The sequence below is a fragment of the Blennius ocellaris genome (genome assembly GCF_963422515.1).
Source record: "Blennius ocellaris genome assembly, chromosome: 7".
Classification (NCBI taxonomy): Eukaryota; Metazoa; Chordata; class Actinopteri; order Blenniiformes; family Blenniidae; genus Blennius; species Blennius ocellaris.
In genome coordinates, this window is record NC_137656.1 from 19,161,436 (window position 1) to 19,182,874 (window position 21,439).

The window sequence follows — 21,439 nt, forward strand, 5'->3', positions numbered from 1 at the left end:
GACCCCTTGTGTGACTGGAAAGCAAATCTGTGAGCTGCAACTATGCTGGCAGTCTGTGTATATATAGAGAGCACTTTCACTGGTATTTACTAAATATACATGCCATATATACATAACATATATGAATGTTAGTGTACACTACACTGTTAGGGAGTGAGGATTGATATCAAAGAGGTGGCTTTGTAACAAGATAGTCCCTGCAACAGGTCACCACTATGGGACCCGTAGTGAAACGTGTAACCCTCCACTGCACAGTGGCTGCCCACTGTACTTTAAGGGAGAATATGATTGAAATTGAGCTCAAATTAATATAATTTTTTTACAAAAGAGGACAGGATAATGTAAATGGCAATACAATTAGGCATAAATATAGAAAGACTATACAGTAAAAAAGTTAGTTTTAAATTTAAATTTAAAAATACTGAAATTGTGAGCCTCTTTCATATCTTCCTGCAGTCTGTGCAACTACACCACAATGGTATAGTGGAATAGTGGTTAGCATTTTCACTGCACCTCAGTTTGTATTCAGGCTCAGGATGCATATTTCACAGGCTTTTTCAGTTCTTCATTTCATCCCAACCACAAAAACCAACGATGACGAAAATAATCAGGCCACACCCGACAAAAGAATAAATAAGGCACAAAAAGTCAAGACAGTGAAGATTACGACTAAATCCACCACACAAGTGAAGTGAGTTGAATTAAATGCACAATAACTAGTAAACACTCAACTAGCCACACACTACAAGAAGTACACATTAGCAACAATGAGCAGATAATGATGACTTAATGTGAAGTACAAATTAAAACACAATGTCTTTTGGGTTTTTGTTTACTTTTTTTTTTTCAAACAATGCAGGTGCTTTCAGCAAACGCCCGAAGGTTTTTCTTAATGTCACACAACTGTTGATGATGTTACAGTGTCTGTAACGAGTTCAGGGAAATGCATTTGGAAATAGTTGTGAAAATTGTCATACATGTGCAGCACCACTTTCATGTAGATACAGAGAAAGGAAAGCAACAGACGGGGGGAACAAATCTTCCCATAATGTCGCCTCTCCTGGCGAAGACTAACAGCTGCCTGAATGATTAAAAGGACAGAAAACAGGAGCAAGGACATTACTCATCATTTTACAATATTAAGTTTCAGTAAATGAAAAACTGAAATGAGCAAAAGAACAAGTGGACAGAAAACATGGGGGGAAGAAGTGCAGGATAAACTTAGTTGTGTAGTTTTGCCTCATTATTCAGAAGCAGGCTGAATAAAAACAAGGTCACAATGGTGAGCGAGACGGAGGAGAGAGATGGAGGAGAAAGATACTGCTGACGAGACAAAAGGTTGATCCGATAGAGAGGAGTGAGGAAAACACGGGGCTAAAGGTGTTCGACGAGCCAGAAGAGCGTAATATGAAACTCCCAGGAGGCCATCTTCACTTCTCCACTGTCCACACAGATGCTCACACAGAGTAACACTAGCGCACTGTTAGCTCCAACTGACAGAAAAAAAAACTTTAGAAAAACAAATCATATCAAGGCCATTGGGCTTCATTAGAACAGAGTAAATATTTAGTCATTCTTTATTATATTGCTGTTCATTAGTTCTCCGATGTCAGAGAAACACACGTGCACACATATAAATAAAAAAAAGACTTCACTGCTTATAGTGACTGATGGGTAATGATGGGAACAGATAAACTTCCTCAGGAAAAGCGGAGTCGCTCACTTTTAGAGACTTGTGTTGATTTTGCAGCGTACCGAAAGCAGGAGGAAGGTGGATTCTTGGATTGCACAATTCGTGCAACTTCCTCCACGTACACACACGCACACACACACACACACACACACACACACACACACACACACACACACACACACACACACACACACACACACACACACACACACACACACACACACACACACACACACACACACACACAACAGAAGGGGACTTTCAAAATAGATGTGAGACAGCTTCTACTGTCTGCTCAGAGACGGGAAATGATGGCGGGACTTGGGAGTTGTACAAGAGGGAAACAAGTCAATTTATGTGAGTGTGTGTGTTTATGTGCACACGTTTATGGGGTAAGGAGCCAACCTCTGAATGCTGGACTCAGTCCCAGAGCTAACAGGAAATCCTTTATAACCAGAACTAAGAGTCACCTAAACACCTCCCAAAGACTGGAATAAAACAGTGAGACCACTGGGGCCAAAACGTCACTGAGTGTGTGGGAATGGCTTTCTGGCACATGGATGGCCATCTAGTCACAATGGACGAGAACGTCAATTGTTTTGTTTGTGGGAGAGATCAAGATTAGATTTTTCTTTCCTGAATATGTGTTTTCAAGCACACACACACACACACACACACACACACACACACACACACACACACACACACACACACACACACACACACACACACACACACACACACACACACACACACACACACACACACACACACACACACACACAGAGTGTCCCTCGTACACATGTTTGGAAACATGATTTTATTCTCACATTGGAAGCTATATGGATAAGGGCACCCTCTGTCTCCTCTCTAAAATAAATGTTGAAGGTATACATCTGAATGATAACAAAGATATTAGGAGAAGCCCATTGCATTTCCAAAATATCAAACTCATCTGACCTTGCTGGTTCTGCTATCATTTGTGAATTTCTATATAACCAGCAAAGATAGACCACACAGAAAAACAATAAATACAGTTTGATTCATTTAAGAACATGTATATCTGTTCCAATAAGATAGAAAAATCTAAACAAAACAATCAATGAAAAAGTTTGGCATAGAAAAATGGCAAAATCTCTAACTTTCAACATCTATCGCCAGCATTTAGGCTGAACCATCAAAGCCTGAGACAAATGTATTCACTACACAAACACTGGGCTGAAATGAGTCATCAACTTCAAAACTTGCACTAAAAGAAATGGGCTCGTATAATCAAAGTCTGTGTTTATGAATCTTGATGGGAAAGGTTAATCTTTGAGCGACTTGGAGCAAATAAACAAGGGAATTTCAATGGCGTCCTTCCAACATAATAAATCACATTTTTCTGTGGGACTTTTTTTTTCCCAGAGAGAAACTAACCGAAAGGGGAACTAGTGTATCAATTCTGTGGGGACAGTGGATGATCTTCCTGTGGGTGTTTGGGTTTAATCTTTTTCTTCCACAGTCTCAATGGTGAAATGTGTATTTCTAAAGTGACGATATGCGTGGGACTGATTGTCTCTCTGTGTTTGCCCTGTGATGCACTGGTGACCTGCCCGAGGTGTATTTCTGACTTTGCTGGGATTGGCTCCAACTTCCCTTGACCCACAGGTGGATAACATTGTATCAAAGATGGATGGATGGATGAGGTCTATTGTTATGTTTAAAACTTCTCTCTATTGCCAAGATGAACCTACGACTTCTGGTACTGAGACATAATTTGTGTCTGCAGCAGTCGTTGAGCATGATGGCTGTTAGTTCTCATCGAGCTCACGTGCTCTTTTGTTATCTGTTGTTTTTGGTCCTGCTGGGTGTCATGCTGCCTTGTAAAAGCTGCCCTCACATGCTTGTGGGATTTTATCACTTATCTTTTTGTGATTGCTTCAGATGACAACAAACATAAATTCCAAACTCGCCATACCAGATTATAAAGGTTTTTGAAACCAAAAGTTTCACACAGAATGAAACATCATATGCATCCATGATCTGTATCATGTGTTTAAATTTCAGTCCTCAGTTTCCCTGCTGAGGTGAGAACAAACTGCTGCTTTAGACATGTGTGCACACACAGCATGCTAAAAAAAACACAATGATCAAGCATGAGACCACTCTTGCTAGGGGCAGTGTTTTGGACAAATCATTTATTTTTTTTTCAGTAGGAGGTCTGACGTCTTCCTCCCTCTTTCCAGCAGCACTGTGTCGCCTTGTAGATGTCTTGAAAAAAGATTGATTCCCTGCTTCACCCTTCAGAAAGCTTCTATTTCTAACTTTTGATGCATGAATAAGGTTATTTTTCAACACCTAACATATGCCATCTTAAATAAAGTTTCAATGTTTTTATAATTTGACCTTCTATATGCAATATATTTACTGTCTGCTTATAACTTTACGAATTCACAGTGATGGATACTCAATCTCCAGTCTTGCTCATGTTCCCACTCCAGTTTGACTCCTTTCGTGATTATCTAACAACTACTTGTACTATTCTGGGGCCCACAGGTCTGTTACACTTGTGTGAACATGTCAGATTATTCAGACAATAATTATAAACTCAGTAAATTGATGTACAAGCCTCGACATTCTTTCTCTCTTCGACCTCCTCTGAACTCTCAAACATTCACACGGAGCAGGGACTTTATTCTACTTCCTTCTGGTAGACTGTAGCCGCAGCAGAAAGCGATTAATCAAACTGGAAGCTTTAATTTTCTCCACACAGAGGGCACAGGCAGTGACTAACTACAGCTACCACAGATGGAGTGCCCACTCTGTCATAGGTGGCTCGAGCTATATCTGATACTTGTGATCAATGGTGCAACCAAAGCAACCCTGAGATCGTCAGTTTTAGGAACCATTCATCACATATCAATCATCACATATATTTCACTAAAGAGCCAGGATCCGCTTCCTTTTGATAAAGAAATTAACGGACTCACTTCCAAATGCATACATGAGCTTGTAAGTCCATCGTCAGGATGTATTTCATATTCCAAAAGGCCAAATAATCACATTTTTTTATCAACACACTTTAATGTGTTCCAATGACATTATCTCATCTTTAGTGACTGTTTAATGACACAGCAGCAGGGTGAGGCCTCAGATAAAACCACCACCAACAACAAACATAGACATTGAACCTGCTTAGAAATGAAAGTTGCATTAAAATGAAACTAAACTGTCATATAGAGACAACAAAACATGGAGAATCATATCTTTCTGCAGCAAAATATGGTATACCCTCATGTTTTTGTCTGAATTATTTAAACTCATCACTAGTCTCACTCTCTGTATGGTTCCAGATATGAGCTTTTCCTTTTTAAAATGCTATCTTATGGTACTTGAAAGAAGATTTCAAGGGATGAGTGAGTGTAAAAGAATTTCCCTGACAGAGAATGGTAAAAAAAAACAAAAAACAATGACAAGAGGAAGTACAAGAGGGACTTCAGTATGTGGTTAATTATGTAACTTACCTGTTTTATATATTTGTATTCACTCAACACCTCATCTTGTGGATGTTTAATATATAAAAAAAGCAGGCAAGCTGTAACAAAATGTGTCTTCTCATTCATCCAACATTAAAAACATGCAACTGTTTGAATAATTGGTACAATAACCTCATTAAGGGGGATTGTGGTAGGAACTTTCTAACTCAACACCTTAAGGCAGGTTTATGTGCTGGACACAAATAGATAAGAGAAAAGAGGTTACAGAAAAACAGACTACACAAACAAATTTGTTCCCGAGGGCTTTTGAAAAAAAAAAAAAAAAGAACATTGGTTTGCTTTTATTGGTTAGCTTTTTCAGAGGAAAGATAAAGTGCATATTTGAGAGAAGACAAATGACGTCAATTTGCCTATTTTAAGTCGGCACATTTTGCACAGTAGTATTGGACGATCACTTGGAGGAAACGTCTTAATATCTGAGAACGCATTCATTCTGGTCTCGAACTCGACTCTCTGGAAATAAAACAAGCCACGCTTGACTAGAAGGCAACAGATATACACAGAACTTTCTAAACTATAGTACAACCTCCGACGCGTGCAGATGCAAGGAGGAAGGCTTCAATATACAGTAAAGTATCAACAAGGAAAGAGAAGAGGATGGAAATTTCCATCCAAAACCCTTTCAGGTTCAGGGGCTCTGTCTGGGCCATAAACAGGCTGAGTCCAAGGTGGCTAGCCCCCAAGGACTGCTTTACAAAGGACTCGTGTTTGTCAACCAAAGAGAGGGGGGACCTGTGGAAAATTACCAGTCCCGCACTCAGTCACGCACATGCACACGCGCACATACACACACACACATGATGGGGACCAGCAGAGAGACGAACCTGTAGCCACATATCTACCTCGCTCATGGGTTATGTGACAGCTTGCGTTTTTAATGGGAGAGGGTGCGGGGGGGCATGGTTGCGTTGTCAGGACGCGCCGGCCCGCAAGCTACGCAACCGACGACATTCGATGGTGTGTGTCCACGTCTATGCACATTTCCAAGAAAATACTTGTGACATATCTCGCTGCTAATGAGAGCGGGTAGCAGCATATCTACGTGTGTTTGTGTGCGAGTGTGTTCAATCTCACTCAAATTATCATTTTATTGAAGCCCATCTATCTATGTTTGTGCTCAAACCTCTTGCATGCCTAAAAAGTGAAAGTGTGTATTGCACCACACACATTACATCTGGGTTAATGTATGTAACTCACACACACACACATCTACTAGATTGGATTCCCTGATCCATAAAGCACAGAAAGATGAATGCCTCTGCAACAATTCCCAAAGGTCCTCTATCCATCTGCATTCAGGTCTTTATAGACAATCAGTACATGCAAACTGTTGAAAATGCCAAATAAACCAATAAAGCATTATCAGCTCAATGAAGCACTACAGACTGATGCAATAAGATGAGAACAATGGTATTACCTGAGTTCCAAGGCAGCCCACCATCATGTGGGTGAGGAGTTTGGCAGAAAACATGGGGAATCGGGAGCAGAGAGTGTGGGATATGATGGCCAAGGCAAAACCTGAGGATGAACACACACAGGGGAGTCAGTCCCAGGAGGTCACTCCACGGACAGGTCACCACTCACAACATTGCAAACACAAAGAGACAGTCTGACATCAGTCTGATGTTATTCACCAATTAGTGTGAAATCCATGTTTTTTGGATGTGGGAGAAACCCGAGTAGAAAGTCCATTGATGTCAAAGAAGAAACATGCAAACTCCACACAGAAGGGCTCCTGAACCAGAACTTGAACTGGAGACTATCTCACCGTGAGGCAGGCACTTTATTAATAAATGAGCAAATCACATTGTGGAAATGTTGCAACATACTAAAAGCTTAAAGAAAAGAAAGTTTGAACACAAAAAACTCAACAGAAAAACAGCTGAAAGTACGTTTTTACCTGAGATACAGATGAATCCTGAGGCATAGAAGGCGTCGTTGTAGGATGCGAGCAAAGCAAACTCAGCGTGGGCTGCATAGATGGACAAGTGGGAGCATGCACATTCAACATAATTCCCACTTTCCTTCAGAACCCTGCAGTACTGACCATCTGATGACCAACTGGAGGAGATGAGAAGAAGGCACAAGAGGACGGGACAAAACAACAGTGAGTGATGAAATACAGGTTAAAAAAGAAATATGAGGGACCTATTCTCATATCGCTAAACCTGCACTACTTGTTCTTTGGTTTTTGGGCCTTTTTGGTGTTTTCGTGACCTAAATTGTTCAGGTATCAAGTATGAATTTAGTATTTAGCTGTGTTCTTCCTTTCCATTTGGTCTCTTTCGATATCAGTGAAATAATCACTTTTGTTTCCTGGTGTATGTTGTCCAAATAGCTGCGCTGGCATACCAAAGCCAGCCATTTTTTTTTTTTATTTTTTTTAACTTGTAACAGAGTGTTCCAGCCAAGTCTTGTTCCACACCCCAGGAATGTCCTCAACAGACCCGGTCCAAGATGGAGGACAGAGGACAGAATGCGTAGATATTGAACAGAAAGATGGCCAAACAGAGGCCTGACAGAAAAAACTTGGACTTTTGCCCTTCTGGAAGGAACTTTGGATGGTTATTAATATTTGTATAGTGTCAGAGTGAGACAACAATTCTCTCAGTTGAGATGAATTAGAGTTTGTGAAGAAAAAAAATTTTCTAGTATTTTCTAGACATACTTAAACAATAAAAAAAACCCCACTGCTATTACTAAATTACATTGAAATAATCAATCACAATGAAAAGATTTTGAGATTTTGAGATTTAAAGCTTAATTATGTATTTGCTGGGATTGGTTGTGCATAAGTCAGAATACATGTGTCTGTGGAGCATTACCTTGCAGTGGTCTGGTTCCAGAGAAGGCACACAGACTGGCCCGGCTTAACCTGCTGTCCGGGGGTGTGGATACGATACACCACCTCATTGCCATCTTCAAGAGGTCGTGACCCTCTGTCCTGGAGGGTGACTGAGAATACCTTTGTACAAACAGAGACAAGAGAGGGGGAGAATTTAACGCAGTGACTAAAAAATTAATGACAGATGTATATCAAGTCGACACTGCCACCTGCTGTTTAAACAAGCTTATTGTTGTTTCATATGCTGAACTCGCCCTGTACTTTCCTACCTTCTCATTGAGAGCAGTGTTTGTATCATTGCTAAGAAACCAGTGTTCCGTTTTGAACTCGGTCAGCTGAATCCTGCTGAGGTTCCTGCAGTCTGTTGTCGGGACTGCTGGTACAGCCAGCAGGGCGTCTGGGAGCTGGAAGAAGTCTGTATTACGGCCCCTGAATTTGTGCCCGTTGATCTGTGTGGGGTACCACTGGAAGGCAGAGATGGTCATATAGGGACATGTCTCCAGGACGGTGCCTTTTCTGCAGAGACCACAGACCCACACAAACACGTGTGATGTAACATACATTGTAAGGTAAGGCGAAAACCTGAAACCCCCCCAAGCTCAACCTGGAAGTGAGTTGGTTTCCAACACTCACATTTCACATTGGCTTTGAGTGAGCAGGGAGAATGCAAATCGCTCAGCCATCTCAGCAAGGTGACTAAGGCCTCGAGTGTCGATTCGGTTGGGATTGACCAAGGCACACAACAGGTCATAGGTCAAATTGCGGCTGCTCTCTTGCAATAGTGTCCTTTCTGCCTCCGCAAGCACCTTGATCAGGAGAAACGACAGGGTAGAAAAGACTTGTAAGTTGCAATGCAATGCACAGCTTCTGATATACATATGACCGGTCCTTAAGCCATCTTCAAACCAAGATTCAGTGTTTTGCAACTTGTTAGTGTTCCATTATGAGTTAACGTAGCATTTTCTGCGGCGTCTCCTTATCTTCTTCTCACTTGCTTGTCATAAATAAGCCTCCTTGCATCCTCTAGCAGTGCAACTCAATTCTCCTCTGTCCTCCACATACCCTTTCATATTAAACTGCAATGTTGTCTTGGCTTGTCTGCAGGCCAAGAGAGAGCAGTATGTTTTCAGATGTCAGAACAGTGTAGCGACAGCAGCACTTTTGTTGAATGACAACCAAAATATTTTACGGTGACAAACTATTTCTCAGATGTAGAAGAGTAGCACACACGAAGTGATGTGTTCCCCTTTTGCAAAGCGGTTTGACACACAATCACTGAAATCACTGCACTCTAAGGATTAACCATATGCAATCTGCACCAAGTTAGAGATGCCAAACCAGGCAGAGAAAATGACTTGTGCTTTTCAGGAAAATTACCATTAAGATTAATACTGTTCATAAACCATTCACATTCTGTAACCTTTAAAAGACTTGAAACAAATGACAGAGTGAACAGCCATCTTACCTTCCCCAGAGCGTCAAGCACGGCGATCATCTGCTCACGAGTAAGAGGTGCAGTGACTTTATTCATCAATCCGTGCAGCACCTGGTTCATTATATTTGAGTCAAGGGGCTGTTGTAACTGATCCAGTAAGACCCACACAGCTTCACTTGCTGCATTTGACACCACAGTCACATTGGCAAGGCCAAACTGAGAGTGCACTGTAGCGCCCCCTGTGGGATTGTATAGCTCAACCTGGAAGCGCTTGGGCGTGGGAAAAGATGAGGCAAGGTCAGGGGTCAGGTAGATGTCCAGTGACGTATTACGATGCCCCATATTGAAGGTTAGTAGACCCTCCTGTTTAGGAAAGTCCATACCGGCTTTCGCAGGCCAGATTATGGAGGGACCCACCACATCTTCCCTGGGAAGCTCCTAGAGGCAATTAAAAGACATTGTTTTAGGTGAAATCTCTTTGCATTGCTTAAGCAGTATGTCAGGGAGCTTCAAAAAGGTTCAAAGCCATATTTATGTATTGTGCCTTATAATACAAGGGTACAAGAATACAATCGTTTTTTGTAGCAGCTACGATCAAGCATAATATAAGCCAAATGGAGACCAAAGCTGTTATTACGCCACAGAGCTATTGTACCACATCTGCCATGAGAGATGAAAGCAGATGACCCAGCCATGTGCCTCTGTGAGATTTCTGATCGGTGTTGAGTGCACTGGACACTCTCTTTCATCTTGTGTATCAAAAGATGTGTGTGCCTCTTGAGATGAGTGTATATATCTCCCAACATAATACCTCAGAGGAAAGGAGGGTAGCAGTGAGATTAAAGAGGTGTTGAGAGAGGGAAACTTGAATCCCTTTGAACTCCATTAATAGAAATAAAAATTAGTTCAAGCTGTACATATGTTGGACATAACTGTAGACAATGTGAAGACTCGATATTAAGAAAAAGTTAAAAATAAGAAAAATATCAAGTTAATGCAGTATTGGCCGTGAAGTTTTAAAATAAAAGTATAGAATTGCTTTACTTTAAGAACGTTACTTTGTGTATTATTTTAGATTCCACATTATTCTGGAGACGTTTACTGAATCAATATGACATGCAAGTCCAGAAGTACCATGTAATGGCAAAACAGCTTATTCTTAAAGATAAGCCTAAGAAATCGAATGCAATGGCTCAGTCCAACCGAGTGTTTAGGTTGATTTTAAAAGATCCATGTTTTCTTTTATAATGTCCCTTAATCATATGAATTGATATACCATTGAAGAATTTCATTGTATAGGGAAACACATTTCTTTACTTTGCATATGACAATAATCATTTTTAATTGAATGTGTGTCTGTTAAAAGGCCATGAGATTATTAACCTCAGCATAACCAGTCAACACTAGCAGCTTTAAATTTAGAAAGCATTCATTCATTTCTCATTATAGATGCAAATAGTTACAAGGCCTTTCCAAACCAAGAGTGAATGAAAAACGTACTTGGTATGTAACACATTGGACAATATATGAACTGTGTTTCTTCACACACACACTGTGGTTGTGTCTTACCACTGTGCGATATTGTACAGACATGGATGAAGCAGTGCTGGCTCGTCTGTAAACCTGGAGACTGAGTCTTGTGGTCATCAGAGTGGCTATCGGCAGTCTGTGGCCCACGGCGAAATACACAAGGCCTTGTGGGTTGTCGCTCTCTGCCAGGGTGACGTTGGCAAAACGGGCGGTCTCATTGATGGCAGCTCCAGCACCCACCCGATAAATTTCCACCAAGAACCAGGCCTGGAACTCAGGGTCCTACAGCAATGACAGTCACTAACAATGATCGTTTGAAATGGTGCTCCTCATTTTATCATATAGCTTCACAAAGCAAAATTCAACATCATAAAGGTGACAAATTGCTTTCGGCCAATCTACCTCATCATCCTGAACCTCGAGAGTGAGCGCGCAAATGATCTCTCCTCTCCTGCAGATTGTTGTTCCTGATGTCTGCACAAGCTCTGTGGTTAAGCTGAGTCCATTACTGATGAGACTCGGAGTCGCTCTGCTGAATGTTGCTCTCCAGAAGACATGTACATCCTCAAATGCTCTGAAACAAGTATTTATTTATTTTTAAGCACACAAATTAATCACAAAGTATAGAGGAGTCAGATCTTGGTGACAGTTGATTAACCTTTCTTACCTGTTCTCTTGTCTCTCTAGATAGAGCACAGTTGTCCTGTTCTCTGAATCCTCATCCAGTATTTGACCCGTCAAAGAATTAAGACTAAACCCCACAATGCCATTATGGAGGTCACTTCCTGTTCCACAACAAAGATAAATAACAGGTAGTTAAAGTTACTTTGCAATTTATTATACAGTCCGGCTGAAGTCTGTGCAATGTATTTTAAAAAGAAAACACTACAACATTTATGTAAAAAGAATCCCATCAAATCTGCAGCAGACCGGTGAAAGAGTATTGCAAATAATTTGCATTAGTGAAATAAAACTCAACTCTGCAATCAATCCCTGAAACAGCAAAACAGGCCCATTTAAAACTTTGCTTTTTTTTTTTTTTTAAATAGTGGAAGAGCTGCATGAGCAGTTTCGAAAAGCACTCTTCTACATGTAAGACATCATAAACAACAACAGTAACCACTTGGTCCAAAATAATAGTGTCAGAATTTCCAAGGTGTCTATTTGACTTAAATAGCATGAATACTTGTGTTTTAATATTGTCAGACTATCGAGGGTGAGATTTCAAAAAGTACAGAGTAAAAGTTGAACATTTATATTACCAAGAATTGTGATTTTGGCAAATGCTCCAAAGCCCTGGTCTGGACTGTCTGTGATCTGCGCCCCACCCTCTGGATCACTGAGGTAGACGTAGAATACTTCTTGCCCTTCAGGCTCTGAGTCATCCAGGATGAGCAGGATGAGCTCGGCCTCACTCTGGCCGGCCTGTAGGAATACTGTAGTGGACTGCAAACGGAAGTCCTCCTCTTCCTTCGCGAGAGTTGCAGCCGGGTCCAGAGAGAAGGGAACAGGTGTTGTACTTCCATCTAGATGGAGCCACAGAGCAACACAAGTTAGAACTGTGAAAGTGCCATCAAATCAATGACCTTAGTATATTGACCTCAATATAAAAAGAGAAACACAACAAAGGTCACACATACCTCCATAGGCTTGCACCCGAACCCTCACGGCCCCAGCGTCACTGTCAGACCTGCGCACCCTCAGGACCACCCGTCTCTCCTGCTGGCCTTCTCCATCCTCTGGTACTTGGATCAGCCCGGGTCCAATACTGAGCACGCCACCAGTCACGTCACTGGCAAGGATGGTAATAGTGGCCACACTGTGCGGCGTGTTGAGGCGAGGAGAGACACCTCGCCAAGCTGAGTCTGGATTAAGGACCTGAGCATCCGTGAGGTTTACATGAAAGTACTCATCAGGCTCTGAGAGGGAGTCGTCAAGTATTGAAAGCTGGAGTGAAGACTTGGTTTGACGAGGTGAGTCGAAGATCAAGCTGCCATCTGGCACAGCGACAAAGTCCTCCCCTGCAGCTGCACTGCCTGATGTCGTCCTATAAGTGAGCTGGGTGGTGTTGCTACGAGAACCGTAAAGTCTCTGAACGTAAAGTGTTATAGTCTGGATGTCCTCTGCAATCACAAGCTGGCGGGAAATAGGGGCAAACTGGTAGACCCCCAGGGGCTCCACTTCAGCCACAATAAACCCTGATCTGTGTGGACAGATATGAAAGTGAGACCAAGGGAGTAATAAGAAGGCTGCATTTTAATGCACAGTTTCCAAAAGCTATAAAGCAACTACCTGAATTTGATAGCAGCCGGTGCAGCAGAGCTGGATGTGGCAGTGGTGAGGTGTATGGCATAAACAGCTGGCTCTTCTGTATCAGCAACAGCTGTAAGAGGTATGGCTTTACTCCTCTCCCCATGGGCCAGAGTCAATGAGCCTGAGTGTGAAGAAAGTCCACATTACCACCAGTTAAAAAGGCAGCCTCCTGTTAATAAGGTTAGTATAACTGAAAAAGCTGAATAATCACATCACAAGTGTGTGGAGTACAGGCACAGTCATCGGAATGAATATCTGATATTCTAATAGGAATAAATCATGTGGCCTGCTATTGAATTGTTGTGCTCAGTCTTACCTGTGCTTGGAGTGATAGCCCCTGTTTTAAAGCCAGGCACAATCTGTCCTGAAGGGTACCCGACTTTCCACTGCACTGTGATGTCCCCAAAAAGCCCTTTTCGGGTCACCTTTGCCTCACACCTCCCCATTTCTACATTTGAAACCAGGAGAGCCACAGAGGCAAAGCCAACCTGTATAATACCAGTGAAAAAGGAAAGTTAATGATGTTTCTTGGTGGTGAAATATTTGCAGTAAAGACAAATAATATGTAACTTGCAGTTACATATCAAACCATAAACAGTAGCTCACATTTCACAGCTGCGATATAAGTACTTTAATTATATTAAAGTTTGTACCAAAGAAATGTTAGTATGAGTTAACACATTGTGTTTGTATCTGTTTGACATATTAAACTGTGACTGAATACAGCTGCATTATGTACATAAAACATTTTGTATCTGTGTTATTTAGTAATGTAGGTCATATTTATTTAAACCATTCTTGCTATTGTGTATAAAATAAAATACACATAAACAAATCACCTCTGAACTGGCAGCTTCTTCGGGCACAGTTACCGTGGCAACACTGTCTTCCTGAAGGACACGAGGCAGAGCACCGAGGACAGCGCTGAGAAGTCTAACGTCAGTGAGCTGTGCTGTGAAGCTCGAACCTTCTGACAAATAAACCTAAATGACAAGTGGGCAGAAACAGGAAAAAGGATATTTATGTTGTTAAACTAAATACTTTAAAATATTGTCGATGTGTCAGTTCCAGTTAGCATTTTCTTCCTTACCTGGTCACCGATGGGCAAAGTGATGCCACCATATTTCTGCCCCTCCTTCAAAATGATCCTTCCTGCAGCTTGTCCTCCCAGTATCTCCTCCATGTCCATCACTTCATCAATCCCTCCAATGATTCTGTAGCCGACACTTGCATTTCCAAACAGTCCAGCAAGTCGTGTCACATTCAAATTTAGAACTCTGGTGACCTCTGACCCAGAACCCGCCACAACTACAGACTGTTGCTCAGGGTTCAGGGAAAAGACACCGTGTGGCTCATCGTTAGAAAGCACCCTAATTGTGAAAGAAAAAGATAATTAAATGTTTAACATTTCCACAAATTGTTTATAAATTGACTGTAAAATAAAGTCAAACCTGATAAAAGTTCTGGTCAGTGTAGGGTTGGCATCAAGAGTTGCACCACCCTCCACTGCAGTGAGCTGGACAATGTAGAGCTCCTCCAGCTCTGGCACTGTGTCAGGCATCAGGCTGAGGACAATCTCTGCTTCTCTTTGTCCTTCCAAAATGATCACTGTGCCAGCTAAAGCCAGGAAGTCACCTGACACATCTGAGTCACTCTGTATCTGCCAGTGCACCTGAGATGAAGATGCGGCAGTGTTCACAATAAAGAAAAAAAGGTCATTTGTAGCAACTCCCAGCATGACCATTCATATTATGTATTGCTATCAGGACAAGCTTGCAAAAGAGATTATTAATCTCAATGTGCTTCTCCTGAATAAATAAAGGCAAATTAATATGATTAAAAAAAGTGAATGACTTTTTAGATTTAATCCTACCGTGACATTTCCCATGACACCTTCTCTGCGAGTGATCAACAGGGAAATGTTGAGTGCTTCTGTAGATTCATTATAGATGCGTTCTCGTAGAGCATCCGCAGTGAACTGGACAATTCCATTCGGGTCACCAAACTTCTCTATCTGAAAAACATAAACAAGACAATGTCACATCAGGAAATGAAACCCTTGCAACACAATGGATAGTCCTTCCATAAATCCACGTCCTGTCTCATTTTGTTAACCAAAGTATCTTGAGAAAAAACAGGCAGACACAAGGAGAACATGCAAACTGCAAGAAAAGGCTTCTTTGCCCAAAATAAAACTGGGTACATTCTCGCTATGAGAAGAGAGTGCTAACCACAAACATCATCGTGCCGCCCCCATTGAAATGCTTGCAGTCAAAATAGTTTTTTTGGTCCAATTGTCTTCAACTGATTTGTGATAGTTAAATTGAGTTTTCCTAACATTGCAACGAATTACCTTCAGTGTTACAGAACCAGCCTCAGGATCAACATCCATCTCTCCAGACAAAATGCTGAGCTCTATAACAAATGTCTCCTCGACTTCCACCTCCCCGTGGGGGAGAATCCGCAGCTCTATGATGTGAACATCTTCCTCTCTATCTCTGAAGAGGAACGATCCATTCACAGGCTCCTTTATATCAGTATTTAATAGAGGAAGGACATCTTTGCTGTTGGGGCCACGGATGACCCAAGCAACCTATTAAAATTAAAACAAAACACAACCACTGTTATGATGCTATACAGTAAACCTGAGATCCGACAGAGAAATGCAGTGATATAAGTTTCTTTCATCGTACCGCTCCATTGCCTACAAGACCTCCTGCTCTCCCCAAAGCTAGACTGAGCTTCAGAGTGGAGTTAGGGTTGGCCAGAGTGATTAGTGACTCGTTGAGGAAACCGACCAGCCCACTGGGAGAGTCACTCTTAGCAATGGTGATCCGAGCTACATGTTCTGGTCCTATAGCTGCTCCTCCTGTAGCTCCAACCAGCAAGATCTCAAAAATTTCTTCAGGCTCACTGGAAAAATCGAACAGTCTCTTTAGGTTTGAGACAAGTCATACCTTCACAGATAGCTGTCTCAAATGATTTGTTTCATATAATATTTTCTTTCCCCCTCACCTGTCTGGGTCATCCAAAATGGTGACATTGATGTAGCTGGTATTCTGACCATCGACAAATGTCAATGAGCCATTGTTGAGAATATAGTCAAGATCAGGGGTTGCACTCAAGCCTCTTGAAACAAACTGAACTGAGACCAGTCCATATGATCCCACTTTCCTCACCACTGGGATCAACACAGTGCCCACATCCTCCTCAACTGAGAGACAGAATGGTGATTATTATACAGTACATTTATGAATAAATTTTTTTGTGATACCACCTTTATATTTTATTGCAACATATCAAAATTGTGTATTTTAGTGAAAACTCAATCAGTTGTTTTAACTCTTGCTTTGGACTCTTACCAGTAAACTTGAATAAGTCCTGTCTGAATTCCAGGATTCCTTCAACGTTGTCATTTTTTAGTATGACCAAAGTCAGAGTGGAGATGTTGCCGAACGCTGGAGGCTGGTCCGGTTGAAGCCCAAACTCTCCCAAAGTGTAGTCCACACCACTGACCAGAAGAGGGAGATACAGAATAAGAATCAATGCATAATACACATTGTAAATAAAGGCTCTGCTTAGGCTTTATTGAGAAAGAAGCACTCCTAAATACAAACGTTCCAAATTATAAATTATTTGTACTGTATCGCTCTTACCTAACATTGACAAGCTCCACTTTAGTCATATTGAGGAATAACATCTCAGGCCTCTCTGGTAGATTATCATCCAGGATGTGCACAGTGACTTGTTTAGAGGTTTGGCCTCGGCTAAAGAGTAAACGTCCTGATGTTGGCGCAAAATCTATTCCACTGAGAGCTGTGTCACCCGAGGTCTCATAGGTCACCCATACACTGGCTTCGCTGCCAAAAGAGCGGATAACTGTTGCATTCACCTGAGGATAAGAAAGACAATTAAGCAGTGATACTTAGGTCTTGTAACTACTCAATAAAGTAGCTTCATTCGTTAATGTAAATATATTAGTCTCATTTCCCTGATCGCACCATTCTGTCCTCCTCTGTTGCCCTGATTTGGAGCTGGGCGAAAGAGAAAAGGCCATAAGGATTGTCACTGGCAGCCATGATAATCCTGGCATGCTTTGCCATGGGACTGATTTCCAGTCCTGAGGTAGCCGAGGTCAGTGTAAGCTGGTACTCGCGCCGCTCTTCTGGGAGTTCATCATCCAGTACCTGACATCATAACAATAAATAAAAATAAAAACAGATTCCCAAATTAAATTAAATACATTTCTGATTAACTTTATGCTCTATGATTTACAATACCTTAAGTGGAAAGGTAGCAACAGACTGTCCATCCCCCAGAGTGACAGTGCCGGAGGTGGCCTCAAACTCAGACATCACAGCTGGAGTGATATTCCAGTAGACCCGAACCTCTCCAAACACCCCAGGGCCTCGTATAAGGCTTTAGGAAAGAGCACAGACACACTCAGTATTTTAACAGAAGCACTGAAATGTAAAGCCGCTCCTGTTTGTCTTCCTAAATTAGTGAAACGGCAGAGTATTCATCTCACCTGACTGTGGCAGTCCCATTATAATCTCCCTGAGGTTCTCCCATGAGGATGTTTTTAGAGGACTCTGCTATTCCAACAATGCCCAGGGCAGCTTTATCCGCCCTGATGGTGATGGTGGCCATACCTGCACACAGCATAGGATAGATGAAGAAGATCTGTAACTAAATAGAAAAGTGAGACTTTAAATCAGTTTAATTGGATTTTTGTACTAACCATTTAAAGGGTCGATGATGGCCCCACTGTTAGCAGGAAACAACTCTACAGTGAAATGCTCATCCCCTTCCAGTACAGAGTCAGCAAAGGCTCTAATCACAAAGGACTTCATAGACTCAGTCTGTAATGTATGAAAATGAGAAAATATTTCAGACTTGCAACATATAATCACAATTAAAGATATATAAAAAAAAAAAATCACTATCTGGAAGAACAATCTCCACTTTACCTCAGTGAAAGTAAGAGTTCCTCTGACAGGTGAGAGATCATCTCCAGCACCATCCTGCAGCTGCCACGTCAGTGTCACTCCGCCCTCACCTCCGGCACTGCGCAGCACAGCTAATGTGGCCACGGCAGCAGGGTCGTCCTCAAACTCTGGTTCACTGACAGCAACCTTAAAGCAGGTTCAATAATGTGATTGTTTTTGCCAGTCAAAATAATTGTCTAGTACCGAACAGTTGTGGAGGCAAATGAGCAAAAAAGTACTGTTAGTATTTAATTTAATAGAGATGCAAAATTGAATTCCATGAAACCATAACAGGAACATATTTTATGCCACTCCACTGCATCGTTGAATATTATTCACTGTACATTCAGCGTCATTAATAACTTTATGAGCAATGATTTTTCTTTTCACCTCCAGCTCTTGAAATCCAAATCGTCCAAGTGGAGAATCATTGGATGGAATAATGACGGTTACAGAGATCGCTTGTCCGAGTCGAGCACCACCAATCACACGCAGCAAATTCACTCTGAAGGTTTCAGCACTCTCCACAAGATCGTCATCCAGGATTGTGATGGAAATCATAGCTTCTTTCTGAAGTAAGGTTTGAGTAAACACAAGCTCAAGCCATCCTAACATCCGAACACTCTCACATCGTGGCTTGTTTTGATTTTCAGAACTCTGATTGCAGGAAAACTAATCAGTTTACCTGACCATCCTGAAAGGTGATGTTTCCTGATGTGGGGCTGAAGTCATTCAGCTCAGCAGTGACTGGCTGAGCCTCCCAGTAGACGACCAGCCTTCCAGTTGTGCCTGCGAGTCGCACCACTGACAGATGGAGGATGTTGTCTGGTGGCGGTAACTCAAAGGCCATCACACGTCCAAGGACATCCTACACAAGACATTCAGAAGAAACGTATAACTTGGATCAAGAATATATCCTTATACATCATCACTCATTTATTCTTAGATTTTATTTTTCATCTAACGAGAAAATGGGCTTCAACAGTTCTCTCGGCACTGGAATTTTCACACACAGCTTTATTAATTCAATGTGCTGATCTCACCTCAGAAACATTGAGCTGCAGGATCCCCCGGGGGTCGTCGTTCTCCTGGATGGTGATCTCTGCTACCTCTATTCCAGACCTCTTCACGGTGGGCCGCCCGACTCCAACTAACCCTCCAACGAGCTCCACTCCGGTGATATTCACCAAAAAGCTTTCTGCCAACTCTGGGATATCATCCTAAGGAGGGGCAAAAACCATGTGTCCATGCACTAAAATAACATGTAAATGTGTTCGTCATTGTACAACAAAATTATCTGAACGTTTATGTGACAAATTTAATGGAGTAGAAGGAAATAAAACTATTACAACAAAAAACAATTCTTAAATCAAGGAGAGTAGATAATTGACCTTAATATCCAACGGTACCCCCTTACCGGTAGGATTGTGATGGTAACGAGGGCCACAGTGGCACCATTTATCATGATGATGGTATCATCTTTCTCAGTGTAGTCCTTTCCCGGGGTGGCTTGGTTGGATGAGGGCTGATACAGGGCTGGCCTGGTCTGGTAATGGATGGCCACCTCACCTGAGGAGCCCTGCTCTCTCACTATGGAGAGAGTCACATTGACTGGACTCCCTGCAAGTTTAGAAATATGAGATTCCATGAATTAAAGTCAAAACAATGCAGATAAAAAAAAGGACTTGCCATTAAAGGATTTACTATTGTTAGGGAATATTTGCAAGACAATTTGTGTGGATTTTGTATTATATTTGGACTTTCCACAAATGGCTGGTTTTCAACATAAATATTAGCACAAATGTTGTATTGCTTCACATCCTGAGAATCAGAGCAAATCTGCTTTACAGTAAATGTCCCAATGTGATTACTGTAAAGTCTTTTTCCCACCAACATTGGTATTCACTAACCAAGAATGTGTTTAAATAGGTGAAAAACAATATAAAAACCCCACATTTGTGTACCAAGCACCAGTTATTTTCCATAGAAGCTCTTACTCTGTGGTTCCTCTGTCAGTGTGAACTGGGAGTCCAGATGCCATCCAACCACCCCATAGGGAGAACCATTTGGTAAAATGGTGAGCAGAGCATGTGCCCATTGCTTGTCGATAACTGCAGCCTGTCGAAGGTCTTGAAGCCCCACAGTGGTGACATCCATGAGGGTAATTGTGACACTCTCTCTCAGCTCTGGGACACCATCTGCTATTACAGCCATTGAGATGATGGCCAGAGTTTGGCCCTCGGAAAACGTTACCTGTGACATGAAATAACATTTGAAAATGACATCTTACATAATAATTCTGTCTATTTTATTTTGTATGTACGTTTTCTTGTCAAATTCAACATTCAGTGAGATGTGTAAGTATGATTGGAAAGCATGGGATACCCACCACTCCTGAAGTGGGGTAAATGTCTGCCAAACTGCCACTGGCAGCCCAGTGAACAGTCAGTCTGCCAAAACTCCCTCGTCTCCGCTCAACAGTGAGAGAAATCTGATTATTTTGCTCCAACTCCTCTACCTCCAAAGACAGAGAATTCTGCAGAGAGGAAACAAGCAGTATTGTGATTCACATGTTACAGTAAAGCATTACTATTATACCATCGTGTTTATGCAGAAATTTACTACTATTATAAAATTACTAACGCAGTTAAAATCAGTGAAGTTTTAAGAGTATTAGTTTAGTTGTATTAAATCCTTAAATGTGGCATGGAACCACAAAACCTGTGGTTTATCACGAGCCTCCATCTAATTTCAGGTCACCATTCTGCTGCGATGTCGATGTTTGTTATTTATTTGATCTATTCCTGTGTTTTTGTCCTCATTGATATTATTCAATAAGTATATCTTACAAAATTCAGTTGATGGAGCATCTTCCTCTGTAAACTGATGCAATGAATAAAACAGATATCAGCCTGGTGAGTAAAATGCTGATAGCTCAAATAATGTGTCACATCAACAACACAAATAGTAATTTGCATGTTATTAATTGGACAGACCTATTTTACAAAGTCCAGTTAAAATCACACATGAAGTTACTTTACCAAATATCATATATTTTTTTTCTTCACTACTTTCTAAACACTTGAATATTAACTG

General features: G+C 41.5%; 1 protein-coding gene across 1 annotated transcript in view; it reads right to left on the bottom strand.

Annotated features, from left to right (window-relative positions):
- The window catches only part of adgrv1 (adhesion G protein-coupled receptor V1), a gene marked incomplete at its 5' end in the record, with an annotated part of 98,736 nt that overhangs the window by 43,706 nt on the left and 33,591 nt on the right, over nucleotides 1–21,439 (bottom strand). The window contains 33 exons of the mRNA XM_080500134.1: nucleotides 6,650–6,750; nucleotides 7,133–7,293; nucleotides 8,058–8,197; nucleotides 8,347–8,593; nucleotides 8,711–8,883; nucleotides 9,543–9,950; nucleotides 11,082–11,324; nucleotides 11,445–11,616; nucleotides 11,710–11,827; nucleotides 12,305–12,568; nucleotides 12,683–13,245; nucleotides 13,335–13,476; nucleotides 13,672–13,843; nucleotides 14,195–14,338; nucleotides 14,446–14,725; nucleotides 14,807–15,027; nucleotides 15,229–15,369; nucleotides 15,709–15,948; nucleotides 16,049–16,268; nucleotides 16,371–16,569; nucleotides 16,718–16,866; nucleotides 17,012–17,247; nucleotides 17,357–17,542; nucleotides 17,636–17,774; nucleotides 17,884–18,007; nucleotides 18,097–18,217; nucleotides 18,326–18,490; nucleotides 18,734–18,913; nucleotides 19,029–19,211; nucleotides 19,387–19,563; nucleotides 19,761–19,963; nucleotides 20,341–20,596; nucleotides 20,733–20,879. Coding sequence (XP_080356260.1) covers nucleotides 6,650–6,750; nucleotides 7,133–7,293; nucleotides 8,058–8,197; nucleotides 8,347–8,593; nucleotides 8,711–8,883; nucleotides 9,543–9,950; nucleotides 11,082–11,324; nucleotides 11,445–11,616; nucleotides 11,710–11,827; nucleotides 12,305–12,568; nucleotides 12,683–13,245; nucleotides 13,335–13,476; nucleotides 13,672–13,843; nucleotides 14,195–14,338; nucleotides 14,446–14,725; nucleotides 14,807–15,027; nucleotides 15,229–15,369; nucleotides 15,709–15,948; nucleotides 16,049–16,268; nucleotides 16,371–16,569; nucleotides 16,718–16,866; nucleotides 17,012–17,247; nucleotides 17,357–17,542; nucleotides 17,636–17,774; nucleotides 17,884–18,007; nucleotides 18,097–18,217; nucleotides 18,326–18,490; nucleotides 18,734–18,913; nucleotides 19,029–19,211; nucleotides 19,387–19,563; nucleotides 19,761–19,963; nucleotides 20,341–20,596; nucleotides 20,733–20,879 — 6,615 coding nt within the window. The remainder of the gene's footprint in view (nucleotides 1–6,649; nucleotides 6,751–7,132; nucleotides 7,294–8,057; nucleotides 8,198–8,346; nucleotides 8,594–8,710; nucleotides 8,884–9,542; nucleotides 9,951–11,081; nucleotides 11,325–11,444; nucleotides 11,617–11,709; nucleotides 11,828–12,304; nucleotides 12,569–12,682; nucleotides 13,246–13,334; nucleotides 13,477–13,671; nucleotides 13,844–14,194; nucleotides 14,339–14,445; nucleotides 14,726–14,806; nucleotides 15,028–15,228; nucleotides 15,370–15,708; nucleotides 15,949–16,048; nucleotides 16,269–16,370; nucleotides 16,570–16,717; nucleotides 16,867–17,011; nucleotides 17,248–17,356; nucleotides 17,543–17,635; nucleotides 17,775–17,883; nucleotides 18,008–18,096; nucleotides 18,218–18,325; nucleotides 18,491–18,733; nucleotides 18,914–19,028; nucleotides 19,212–19,386; nucleotides 19,564–19,760; nucleotides 19,964–20,340; nucleotides 20,597–20,732; nucleotides 20,880–21,439) is intronic.